Genomic DNA, 13,423 nt, shown 5'->3' on the forward strand with positions numbered 1-13,423 from the left:
TTTACACATTCGTTTATGTTACTACTTAATAAAATTAAGAACTTTTATAGAAGTGAGTACATAATCATTAATTTATTAGTATTAATTTTCTTACAAGTAAGATTGACAACTTAATTCAGATATGAATTCATGTCGATCTTGAATTTTAAATTAAACTAGTTCATTATTTTGTATTTTGTGAATCAATTTATTAGAAAGGTGATGAATCAATTTTTGCTTGATCCCTTGATATATTTTGTGCTTCTTTTCTTGTTTTTGTTTTGAGTTCAGAGTGAAAAGAGTGATTAAAAAAAAAACTAAGAAAAATTAATATTTTAGTTAAAAAAAAAATTAGACAATACTTGGAATGGAAAGTTTATTAAACCTTTAAAAAATCCCATATTAAGGGTAATTTTTAGTGTTTATTTTTTAATTTATTTTTTAATCTAAGTCGTCAATGATAAATTTTTCAAAGAATTAATAAAAAAAGATGTCTTCTATAATTTAAGTTGTTACTAACAGATTTTTCATAAGTTTAATAAAAAAAATAGCTAATTATCCTCTTATCTTTAGTTTTTGTATTGTTTTTTATTATATTTTTCATAACTTTAGTCAAAAGTAATTATTGAATATTTAATATTATCTTCTAGCATTAGACATTTTAATATAAGTGCATACTATATTACTCACTATCACTATAAATCAACCTTAAACGTATAAAACCATCAAAGCTAATAGTTGTTAAATAATAAAATTAAATTATCTCATATTATTGTTATAAAAACATCCAGATCAAAGCCAATTCTCGAGACCTCGAGAAACTCTAGAGTAACAAATTATCTAGAATACATCAAATATTGTCTAAATTATCTATTTCATCATCATCATCATCGCAGTCATTATCATCATTTTCGTCAACATGCATTTCATCCTGATCTGCTTCATCAATCTCGTCCCTCGTCAATTGAAACTCTTTAAGATTCTCTACTTGTTGCTCACAAAAGGGTATGTCTTCCACCAAAGATTCATCTAATTCCTCCTCATTCAAATCCCCCATATCATATAAATCTCTGGGTTTCATATGACAAACAGAACACCAACCTTCATCAACTGGATCATCAACATAGTAAACCATTCTTGCATCTGTTGCAAGAATAAATGGCTCATCTGTTTCATTATCACCGGTGTGTATCAAGTTAGAAAAATTTACACTTGTGATCCCAAATTGATCTATTTTGATTCCCTTGTTAAGTGTGGTATCAACCCAAATACATTTGAATAACACAACCCTTAGCTTGCCAAAGTAGTCTAACTCTATCATATCTACCACTTTACCATAGTATGTATTGTCGCTTGCTACTATAATAGGGTTCCTGCCATTTGAAACACTATTAGTAATAGCAGACATAACCACGCCACAATTTTGTGTTTTAAGGCCTTGATCTTTCTTCATTGTACGAAACTTGAACCCATGAACATTAAACTCCTCAAACCTCTTCACAATATCATTAGGCCCTTCTGCAAGCCACTTGATTTCGGGAGTGATATCTGGATCATTGTTTTTTGCAACCTACATGTGTTAATAGATTAGAAATATGTGATCCTAAATTCTATTTTGGAACAAACAAGTTTTACAAAATGTAACTAACTCACATAATCCCTAAACCACTCATGGAATTTGGCATGGATGTATTCTTCAACGAGCTTGGTTGCATTTTTTCTACCACGGTATATTCTGGCAATCTCACATCTACATTTTCTGGTAAAGTAGATTACAGTTATGTAATAGTTATAGAAAATAATTGAAATCTAAGTTAGAAATAACAACATAACTCACTCGCGAAACTTGTCCACCAGTGAACAATTTGTCAACACATAACGATGGGCCTGCAATTTCTCTGTTGGTGTTAACGAACAAATCTTATGAGCTCCACGAGATATTCCTAAGGCTGGAAAAATCTTAGATAAGACAGTAGAGCAACTACTAGAAGTGTTTTCATTTTGGTCGGTTGAACCTTGTCTCAATATTGCCATCCTCCAAATATCTAGAGCAGAAAGTTAGACATTCCTCTATTATGTAACCTTCAGCTATGCACCCTTCCGGTGCAGCCTTGTTACGGACATAAGATTTTAAATGTCCCAGGGCCCTAATAACAAAAAGAGAAAATTAGTTATCCATAAAAATATATCGTAACAAATAGATTCAATTAAAATTTGTTAGAGTGCCAAAATTTACCTTTCAACAGGATACATCCATCTATACTGCACTGGACCTGCAATCATTGCTTCCTCTACCAGATGAATAACTAGATGAACCATAATAGTGAAAAATGCTGGAGGAAATATCATTTCCATGTGACAAAGCGTCAAAACAATTCGCTGTTGTAGTCTTTCTAAATTCTCTAGTGATAATGATTTGCCTGAGACTTCTCTAAAATAGTTGCACAGCTCGATAAGCACAGATATAACCTCCTTTGGCAAGGATCTTCTAAGTGCAATTGGCAAGATATGTTCTAGAAGAATGTGTGAATCATGGCTCTTTAGACCGCTTACCTTTCGTTTTTTAATATCGACACATCTAGAAATATTTGAAGATTAACCATCTGGAAAAGAGACACTCTTTAGAACACCTAGAAAAATATCCTTGTCAACATTTTTCATTCTAAAGCACGAGGCATGGTACTTGGAAGAATTAGGATATGGATGGAGTTGTTCTCTGATTCCCATCAACTGCAAGTCCTTACGAGCTTGCAAGTTGTCTTTAGTCCTTTGTTTGTCATCAAGTATAGTAAAAAGCACATTATCACACACATTTTTCTCTATGTGCATCATGTCAAGACAATGACGAACAAGATTATCCTTCCAATATGGTAAATCCCAGAAAATACTCCTCTTTTTCCATTGTAGTGGGATGTTGCCATCGTTGAGTGCATCTTGAGGTCTTTTTCGACTACTCTCAATTTGGGACAAAATCCTTCTGCCTGATAATGTCGGAGGTGGGCCTCTTAGTTCTGTATGGCCATCAAAAGAGTGTTTATTGTGCCTATACTCGTGATCATCGGGTAACCATCGACGATGTCCCATAAAGCAATACTTCATGACAAACTTCAACCTTCTGGAGATTGTATCGAAGTTACATGATGGACAAGCGAGGCTCGTATGTGTATTCCACCCAGACAGATTATCAAGACCTGGAAAATCACTAATAGTCCAAAATAATGCAGCATGCATACGAAAATTGTTACCATCAACAGAATCGTAGACATCAACACCTTTCCATAATTCGTTCAACTCACAAATAAGTGGTTGCAAAAAAATATCAATATTATTTCCAGGCATCTTTGGACCAGGAATTATCATAGACATTATAAGGGAAGTTTGCTTCATACAATACCATGGAGGATAGTTGTATATATATAGCATCACTGGCCAAATGCTAATGTTTGAACTGAGAGTCCCGAATGGATTGAAGCCATCGGTTGCTAAAGCGAGCCTTATGTTACGAGGATCTTTAGCAAATTCTGGATGTAATAAATCAAAATATTTCCATGCCTTGCTATCTCTAGGATGCTTTAACTTTCCATCTGAATTAGGAAACTCCGAATGCCAGCGCATTAGTCTTGCAGTCTTAGAGGACATGTATAACCTTCTTAACCTAGGAGTAAGAGGAAAGTACCTCAACACCTTTGCTGGTATCTTTTTCTTTTGATCTTGACTTGTTTCCACAACTTCCGTATTGCTGCTGGTGTTCTCTTCAACTTTATATCGAGATGCGTTACAGACCACACATTTATTTTTTTCTCATTGTCTTTTCCCCAAAAGAGCATACAGTTATTTGGACATGCATGAATTCTCTCGTATCCCAAACCTAACAATTTAATCATTTTTTTGCCTTCATAAAATGAAGTGGGCAAGTTAGCATGGGAAAAAGCATTGTTGAGAAGATCGACTATCATGGAGAATGTCTTGTCAGTAGCACCGCACAACACCTTGATATGATACAACTCAACAATAAATGATAACTTGGTATATTTTGCGCACCCAGGATATAATTTACGATTTCCATCTTTTAGCAACTCTGTAATTCTTCTTGAATCCTCGTTAGTGTCATTTTCCGACGGCATTGGAACGGAATCAGTTCTCGAAGCAAAGGGCTCATCATCATCACCTTCATAGTTGATATCATCTATACCGAAAACATCAGTCAACATATCATGCAGTGGTGATTTTTCAACAGGCTCTGTATGATTATGACCCAATAGTTCTTCTTCCGGCTGGACTATAGTTTCTCCATGCATATACCAAGAAGTATACTTTTCTGGAAATCCTTTTTGAAGTAAATGAGTTAATACTTCAATTCTCGTCCCCATATTGTTGAACCCACATTTGATGCATGGACATATAATTTTTCCATTTATAGCAGCTCTAGCAAAGGCAAACTCTAAAAATTCTTCAACCCCGCATTTATACTCTGTTGATGTAATTGATTTATGAATCCAACTCTTATCAATCATAATTGAATGACTCTGTTTAAATAATAATGTACCAAAATATAAGTATATGAAAGGCATAACAATGAATTATACAAAAAAATCACCATATCATGTATTAGTTCTTAATTAATATACACAACAAATTACAGAAATGTATTGACATAAAGTGTAAAAGGAGGTGTTACTGAACTAACCTAAACAGATCGTCAAACTAATATTAATATTACTCACTAATTAGCTATAGAGTAAGTAAAATTATATTATATAATCTCACAATTTGCATCGCAACAAAAAAATGAACCTTGTCCTCAATAATCAATTATGCATAATAAGTTTAAAAATTATTACGGTAGAAAATCATAAAACAAATAAGTTTATATAATATTTGAGTAAAAATATACAAAAAAAATTTCTATATAAAAAGGAATAAGTAATGGATAAGGATATGGTCTTGTTAACACGGTGCATAACTTACTCTAAAAAAATTGTAAATAGATATTTTTTAATATATTTTAAACATTTTAAAAGTTGTTATATATAATATGTTATATAGTTTTTTTTTTAAATATGTTATACATGTTATATATGAAAGAAAAAGTTAGGCAATATAAACACCATAAAATTTATCTGAAGTGATAGCATGATTTATTTAAAAGTATATCAAATTATGTTTAATGCACAATGGTATTGTGTAAGGGCATTTGAGGTTGCGGGTTCAAGTCTCCTATCTTTGGTAAAAAAAAAAAGGGTATTTGAGGTTGTAAAAAAGTCTAACAAATATTTATAATGAGTATGCAAAAATACACTTTAGTTTGACCATGGAGGGGTATGGCCCCAAAATTTTTTATAAAATTATTTATTAGTAGTTATGGAAACTAAAATTTTATTAAAATTCTCAACACTGAGTACCATTACATAATATTTTATAATTTTTATTTGTAAATATTTATTTTTTATGATATTAGTAATAAAAAATAATTTTTATTTATAAATTTTATTTTTATATAAAACTTTTATCATGATTTTTATCTTAAAATTTTTGGTCTCCTCAAACTTTTTCAGTCAATCTCGGGTTACTGTGAGTACGGTCATATATTTCCGAAAATCAAATATAATAAAGAGAGTAGTGGTGCACAAGGAATAAAAAATCAAATATAAGGAAATATAACCTTCAAGGTAATTGAAATTTCAAAAAGTTGATTAAGATTGGCTCCACACTTTATTTGTCTTCTTTAATTTGATCTTCAGTGTCCTACAAGAGAGAACAGGCTATCTATGAATCCAAAAATATATAAAGTATACTTAAATCATATGAAGTAAGGTATAATGTTGTGAAATAATTTACCTTTATCTCTAGTCTCGATAAGAACATACAAATGAATGAGAATGAGTATTAGTTCTTATATAATGTTTGATATGAAGCATATTTATAGGAATTAGTTAAACAAAGGGTTAGGAATTAGTTAAGCATATTCGAACTATCTTATCAATTGGTCGTTGTTTTTATCCTTTTCTGTTACTTTTATCCTTTTTTATAACAAATTTTAAATTCAAAATCTTAAAAGATTCAATTTAAATATTCTTCAATATTGATACTTGATTTAATTAAATACATATTATTAATTGGAATAAAACTTATTTTATTTTTAAGCCTCTGAATTTCACTTTTTTTTGAAATAAATGTTAATTTGATTTAATGTTCATTCCTTCTGTATTGTGTGTCTGTTTATCTAATATTATTGTAGTAATTTTATTTCAATTAGCTTGTTTAAATAGCAATAATCATGTTAATTGGACACATTAGTATATAAAAATTTTAGAGGACGACTATTTTTGAAAGAATATTAACTCTTACAATGAAAAATTTACTTTTCAGATGAGTCATAATAATCAATTAAGTAGACAGATATGTTCAATTGAAACCGAAAAAAAACATTAAACAAAGATACTAAGCCTAGATAGAACTGGAATTTAACAGAATAGTTATGTTCAACAAAAGTAAAACAAACAAAAATACATCAAACATAGTATTCTCCTGGATACCATATTTCACAAAATTGCCTAGCTTTGTCACGCGCAATAGGATCCAAATCATCTATAGGATACGGCTTTTTGTTCAGATCAAAGTCTTTTACAGCAGTTTGGATTATTGGCGATTCAGTTGTAGAGCGAACATATCCTCTCTTTTGAAAAAACTTTGCAATATGTCGTTCTATGATATTGAATTGCTTTCGACATGCCCAATGGAACTCACATGCCGGCTTGTTTTTAACACTCATCTGCAAAGAAAATGTAATGATTCAAATTCAGCTATTTATGTTTGCCAAATAAATTATTTTTTAAAATTACCTTCAAATCCATTAGTATAACATCAGTATCCCAATCAGAATCTTTCTTAAAGTATGGAAAACCGAACCTCACCAGATACTGCATGCTTAATGCATATATCTCCTACAAGTTTCAAATGAATCATAATCCAGTAAACATTTAAAGGATTATTTTTAATTAAATAACAAAACGCAAAAAAGAATGGCAAACGTGGCAAACCTTAAGAGTAGAATCCATACTAGTGAATGAAGCACTATCGTAGGATTCTCGATAGAAGGGTGCTTTTTCAGAGATATTCGTGTGAGCATTGAGAGCCACCAACCAGGAATGGATATTGATCTTATTAAACCAAACCTCAGAGGCAACATCGAGTGCGTGTTGCAACGAAGAGAAAGGAGAGGCAGAAGCCATTTCCTTAGCGAATTTGATGCTTCCACAGCATTCAAGAAACTCACTTTCTTTCGTAGCAATCCAATTTGAAGATTTGCTGCAAGATTGTGGGATTTGGGGCAATGATGTATGAACATGCTCAGATAGAATTGCCATCTTTGATCACCTGAATATTACGAAATACACTATGAATAAAAAAACAAAAGTAGATATAGCATTTTCAATGTGTTTGAACATTAAAAATTGAATATGCAAATTAAAGATTGTCGTTTATTTTTTTATATGTAATTATTCAAGTTTTAAATACTATATGTAGTTTTTATCACTTTAATTAAAATTTGACGTTATTTTCAAATAAAACTAGCCTCAACCAGCAAGCATGCACTATAATCTTCAACAAATATAAAATGACCATCATAACGGTAGGAAAAAAACATAAGTAATAGATAAATTAATACTATATATTTTCACAAAAAACATGAAGGAAAAGATATCGTAGTAACATATCATATCTTTCTTTTCATTAATGTAAAAGAACTAAATAACAAAAACCTAACAAGAGCAAACACCCAATAACCTAATAACAACAAATAACTCAGAAACAACAATTACAAAAATAACGAGAAGTATAAGAAAAAAATTTAGTATAATTCTTGCAGAAATTGTATCTACACAATATAAATAAACATGATATTCACAAAAATATAAATAAACATGATACTCACAGAAATTAAAAGAGGATAAGAAAGGATAATAGTTAAGTGTTACCTGATAAAAGATTTTCCCAATTCTCTGGCAGTGTGATTTTGTGCTGCACCAAATTAATTAGAGGGAACAGTTAAAAATTTTTAACCAAAATAGAGAGAAGATATTTAAGTAAAAAATGGAAGAAAATGGTGGGAACGATACCAAAAATATTCATCGCACCCAACTTTGCTACGGTGGGTGTTGTTGGTGGGAAATCAAAATTCCGAAGATGTGAAAGCCTTATACAATTCTTGCCACGAAAATATGAGTTTGTCACAAATCTCCGTCCAATTTGTGCAATAATTTTGTATCAGTAATATTATTACGTGGCTAAAGACCGTACCTTTTAGAAGCCCAACCACTAAGAAAGTCACACACATTTTTCTGAAGCAATGCATGTCCTGAGTGTCGTTGAAGGAAGATAACCAAACTCAAAGAATCATCGAAATCTGACAAATATGAGAAGATGGATTCAAAAAAAGGGGATTGAAGCTAAGCAGAAGGAGAAGGATTCCCAATACCTTCGATTTAGGGATTTATTAGAGTTTTTTTCTCTTTTTACGTTTTAACTTTTATCTATAATATATTTTAAAATATTTTATGTTAAAATGATATTCATTTATTTTCATTTAATGATTAAATCCAATTAAGAATTTGATTTGTTAGTTTGAGCTTGTATATTTTTTATTTTTTATTTTTGTTACAATAATATAAAGTAAAATGTAATTAATATTATAAATAAAAATTTAAAATAAAATAAAAATAATTAATTTATTTATTATTAACTAATGAAATAAAAAATTATGTGAAACAAAATGTGACCTAATAAAACGAAAGATATTATGAATAAAAAAGTGATTCATTAAAATAAAAATAATATAATAAAAAATTAGTACTAAATATTAATTACTTGCTATTGTATTTGACAAATTTAATTTATCTTTACATACTGTTACGGTAGGTAACCGGAGATTAATACGACGAATGGCGTTTGGCGGCCCAAGTGTGTGATGGAGGAGAACTCCGGGTAGGTCTGCAACTCGGGAGGCTCCGTCCGACTTGTGCTCGCGTGTGAATGGGGGGTGGTACCTGCAAAGACACTCCGATGCCTAAGTTAGCAAGAGTGTGAGCAGGTCTTAGAGAGTATTGGACTTAGAGATACCTGAGGGGTGTCAGTGTATTTATAGTGGTGAGCCAATAACCACCGTTGGTGTAGTGCCGTATCTTTAGGGTGATAACCGTCCCTATTATCTTGGGGAGGTTAAGATATGGCTTTATGAGGCGGTTAGAGAGATTTTGGGGGCGGTTACTCATTTGAATGAGTGTTTATCTGCCGGCTAATCTCACATCCGACCTCTTCAGACTAAGTCGTGGTTGACACCGACTTCTTATGTGAAGGTCGGCACTTAGCTAGGCTCTAATCCCTTAGATTAGGCCTTTTAGTTGGACCTGGGCCTTTGCATTGGGCCAGGGTATGAACAGTGCCCCTACTTGAGCCCAAATTTTCTTTAAAGTTTGGGTTCAAGTATTCAACTCGGGTGCGTAGTCGACTTGTTTGAAAGAACACGGGTCTTGGAAACCGACGTGATTTTCGCGACTTTTAGTTTCTGACAGTTACGTCAATTCAAGCGTCGTGTCCGTTGAGGGATTGTTTAGGGATTGAGGACTTTGGTAACGGTGCAGTCTCATTAATGACTGCCTCGTTTTTTACCATTATGCCCCTGGGTGTGTTTATAAATACTTTCCCTCTCTTTCTATTTTCCGTTTCTGCAATCTTTCAAACTTCTCCTTATCTTGTTCGTGCTGCATTCTTGCGTTCGAAGACTTCTGTTCTTCTCCAACCTTCATTTTCGGATAAAGGTTAGTTTTGCTTTTTCCATGGCATGCCTTATGTTCGCATGCTTTGTTTAGCGAGTAGATAGGTTGACCCATAGACTTCAGTTTCGTATTTCTTCTCTTTAGGGGCCGTGTTTTTTGATTTTTTTCTTTTCTTTTTCCCTTTTTGTAGGTTTCTGCCACTTTTCTTTATATATAAAAAATGGCCTCCGTAGACATTCTTTCTCAGTGGGTTGACGTTACGGTCCTTGGGGAGGAGCCGTTGGTCGACGCTGAGTTCATCGCTCACATTCGCACTCATCACAGGCTCTGTACTTCAGAGGAGGACGAGCCGAAATATGAACTGATACTCCCGGGTCCTGAAGACCGGGTCTGTTTTGGGAGAGTTAATGGGGCGGCCCCTCATTTTTTCTTCATGTATGAATGTATGATCACCCGTTTGGGTGTTTTTCTTCCTTTCTCCGATTTCGAGATATCCGTTTTGCACCACTGTAAAGTTGCCCCTACTCAACTTCACCCCAATTCTTGGGGTTTTTTGAAGATCTATCAGTTTATAAGCCATGCTCTGGACTTTCCGACTTCCTTGAGAATTTTCTTTTATCTTTTTCATATGACTAAGCCCTTTAGTGGGCTAAACAACAAACAACAATGGGTATCCTTCCGAGCCATTCAAGGTCGGAGGATATTCACCCTTTTTGATGAATCTTTCCACGACTTCAAAAACTTCTTCTTCAAAGTTCAAGCCGTAGAGGGTCATCACCCCTTTTTTCTGGACGAGCATTCCTCCCCCCGCTTTCCCCTTTACTGGTTGCCGGCCTCCCCTTGCGAAAAGATTGGTCTAGATGACCTAGACGAGGTGGAGGCGGCCATTGTGGGGTTTTTCCGAGAAGCATGGGGGAGGGCCCCATACTTAGATACGAGGAAAATCCTTCAGGGGACGTCGACTTTTGTTCAATCTTGCATAGGTAGCGCATGCATTTTTTATTTCCGAGTTGTTTACGCCGACTTGTATTTTACCGACTTGTAACTTGGTTGTTTCTTTTGTAGATATGGCAAAAAAGAACGCTCAGGAGGCCTACCAAAGGGTCCAGGAGGCTAAGGCGAAGTCCCGGGCTAGGGCCAAGACGGTCATCTCTCCACCTCCTCCTCCTCCTCCTAAGAATGTGGGTACTCCCTCTCAACCTCTTGTCATTTCTTCCTCGAGTTTGCCCCGACCACCCCCTTCTGCCCAAACTCTCTCTGAGCCCGAGAAGAAGAAGCGCAAGACTTCAGAGTCTGGCTCTTCTTCTTTTGATGGTGGGGTTAAGGCGGATGCTTTGGCATTCGTTCGAAAGAACATCTATCCTTTTATAAGTATGGATGATGTTTCTGTTCGAAACCACCTTACCGCCATGGCCGAGGAGAGTTTTAGGACAGCGGGTGTTTGTAGCAAACTCTTGGACATTTTTGAGAAGGCTCCCCTCAGCTCTTTGGGGGCATCCTCGAAGGTTGAGGAGCTAGAGGGGAGACTTCTTATTTATGAAAAACATGAAAAAGAGTTGAAGGAGGAGAGAGATAGACTGAGGAAGGAGAGGGATCACCTTAAGGAGGAGGAGGGTAAGCTGCGGGCTCAATGCACCTTGGAGGCAAATTTGAGGAAAACAGCGCAAGAGAGCTACCACAGTTTGTTTCAAGATATTGTTGCTGTGAGGAAGGACTTGCTGAATTCCCGGAACGCATACGCAGAGTTGGAGGATTCTATCGCCGAGGGCGCCGAGGAGTCTTGGAGAATTTTCTTGGAACAAGTCAGAGTCATCGCTCCCGACTTGGACCTTTCTCCTTTACATCCCGACAAGGTAGTTATTGATGGCGCCATCGTTGATCCTCCTGCCCCCGAGGTCGTTTCCGAGTCAGACCTAAAGACTCGGGGGCAGAGGATTATTGAGTCTCCTCCTCATTCCAAAGATGCTCCGAGTTCTTCGATCCTTGCCCCGACTTCCTCTTTGGCTCCTCCTCCCGCTCCTGGTGGCGCTTCTCCTGGTGGTGGTGATTCCTCTATTCCGATCAAAAAATGACTTTTTATTTTTATGGCCATATGGGGGCCCGGCCTGTGGGTCCCCTCTTTTTTAAACTTCTATTTATTTGTTGGTGGTTGTGAACAATTTCCTTCTGGCCTTTTAAGGCCGTAAACAAAATACTCCTATCTGTGCCCTTTTTTGGATAAGGGTTTTAAACAAAATAAATGCCCTTTTTTGGATAAGGGTTTTAAGTTACCTTATGCGTGCGCATGCTTTTCTGTTTTGGATATGTTTGATCTTTTCGGAAAAACCTTTTGTTAGCTCGTATTGTTTTCTCGAGCCCTTTAAGTTCAAAGGCTTGTATGCAACCTTCGAACTTTTTCCAGGTTTTGATATCTCTTTTATTATCCTTTGTACTCAACTTTGCTTTGGTGAGTTTTCACGACTTAGGTTATTTTTGTGATGCGTTTTTTATCTACTCGGAGCTCGGTTTTCTTTTACTCGGAGCTCTTTCGAGTTTGTCTTACTCGGATTTCCTTTTGACTTAGGAGTCGGATAGTTCCCGAGTTTAATACGATCAACTCATATAACCTCTTTACACCGACTTGTACCTCGTCGTTTCATCCTGACGACCATGTTAGGTCGGTTCATGGGATTTTCACGCTTTGTCGAGCTTAAGTCGGCGCGTTTCGTAGAAAGACTTATAAAAATAAAGGAGGATTTTAAGAGAGATATTGTAAAAAAGATCTTTATTAATTGGGAAGGTACCTTTTTGCTACTAAGGGTCTTGACAGCATGTTTTCCCTTAGCCTCTACTATGACGCCTCGTTAAAAACCCCTCTCCAGAAAAAACCCTTTTTTGGGAAAAAATCATGAAGCTGGGAAAAGAGTACATCAGGGAGTAGAGTTCGCTTCTAACTGTAATACCTTTTCATATTACAAGCATGCCACGACCTTGGTAGCTCAGTGCCATCCAGGTCGGTTACTTTATAATAACCTTTCCCTAACACTTCCTTGATTTTGTATGGCCCTTTCCAATTTGCGGCGAGCTTTCCATCTCCTGATTTGTTGACTCCAATGTCGTTTCTGATTAGGACCAAGTCATCTAAGGCAAATGTTCTTCGAATGACTTTCTTGTTGTATCTGGTAGTCATCCTTTGCTTTAATGCCGCTTCTCTTATCTGGGCATTTTCTCGGACTTCGGGGAGCAAGTCAAGCTCCTCTTTGTGCCCTTGTACATTTCCGACCTCATCATGGAGAATTACCCTTGGGCTTTGCTCACTGATTTCTATAGGAATCATGGCTTCTACGCCGTAGACTAGTCGGAAGGGTGTTTCTCCTGTAGCGGATTGGGGGGTTGTCCTATAAGCCCACAACACTTGAGGGAGCTCTTCCGTCCAAGCTCCCTTTGCTTCCTATAATTTCTTCTTCAGTCCTGCCAGTATGACTTTGTTAGCTGCCTCGGCTTGCCCATTGGCTTGGGGGTGTTCTACCGAGGTGAATTGATGCTTGATTTTCATACTGGCTACCAAACTTCTGAAGGTGGCATCGGTGAATTGGGTTCCATTATCTGTGGTGATGGAATAAGGTACTCCATACCTTGTGATGATGTTTTTGTAGAGGAACCTGCGACTTCTTTGAGCGGTGATGGTG

The 13,423-nt window shown here is 35.4% G+C and overlaps 2 protein-coding genes across 2 annotated transcripts; both read right to left on the bottom strand.

The window, feature by feature from the left end:
- Positions 1–829: 829 nt before the first annotated feature.
- Positions 830–4,493, bottom strand: LOC112757915 (uncharacterized). Its single transcript, XM_025806463.1, has 6 exons — positions 3,809–4,493; positions 2,663–3,737; positions 2,216–2,557; positions 1,995–2,126; positions 1,633–1,738; positions 830–1,549 (listed from the first exon to the last, which is right to left on the bottom strand). Exons 1-6 carry the CDS (start codon positions 4,491–4,493, stop codon positions 830–832), a joined length of 3,060 nt encoding a protein of 1,019 aa, XP_025662248.1.
- Positions 4,494–6,490: 1,997 nt separating this feature from the next.
- LOC112757916 (uric acid degradation bifunctional protein TTL-like) lies at positions 6,491–7,346 on the bottom strand. The gene is made up of 3 exons (XM_025806464.1): positions 7,020–7,346; positions 6,822–6,923; positions 6,491–6,751 (listed from the first exon to the last, which is right to left on the bottom strand). Exons 1-3 carry the CDS (start codon positions 7,344–7,346, stop codon positions 6,491–6,493), a joined length of 690 nt encoding a protein of 229 aa, XP_025662249.1.
- Between the last annotated feature and the right edge of the window lie 6,077 nt (positions 7,347–13,423).

The sequence above is a fragment of the Arachis hypogaea genome, chromosome 6 (assembly GCF_003086295.3).
Source record: "Arachis hypogaea cultivar Tifrunner chromosome 6, arahy.Tifrunner.gnm2.J5K5, whole genome shotgun sequence".
NCBI lineage: Eukaryota > Viridiplantae > Streptophyta > Magnoliopsida > Fabales > Fabaceae > Arachis > Arachis hypogaea.

Coding starts and splice junctions, on each gene's coding strand:
- LOC112757916 (XM_025806464.1), bottom strand. CDS start 7,346: ATGGCAATTCTATCTGAGCATGTTCATACATCATTGCCCCAAATCCCA. Junction 6,924..7,019: donor GTATGGATTCTACTCTTAAG/GTTTGCCACGTT, acceptor TGAAACTTGTAG/GAGATATATGCATTAAGCAT. Junction 6,752..6,821: donor TTATACTAATGGATTTGAAG/GTAATTTTAAAA, acceptor TTTTCTTTGCAG/ATGAGTGTTAAAAACAAGCC.
- LOC112757915 (XM_025806463.1), bottom strand. CDS start 4,493: ATGATTGATAAGAGTTGGATTCATAAATCAATTACATCAACAGAGTAT. Junction 3,738..3,808: donor TCATGCATGTCCAAATAACT/GTATGCTCTTTT, acceptor CTCGATATAAAG/TTGAAGAGAACACCAGCAGC. Junction 1,550..1,632: donor ATGAGTGGTTTAGGGATTAT/GTGAGTTAGTTA, acceptor TAACACATGTAG/GTTGCAAAAAACAATGATCC.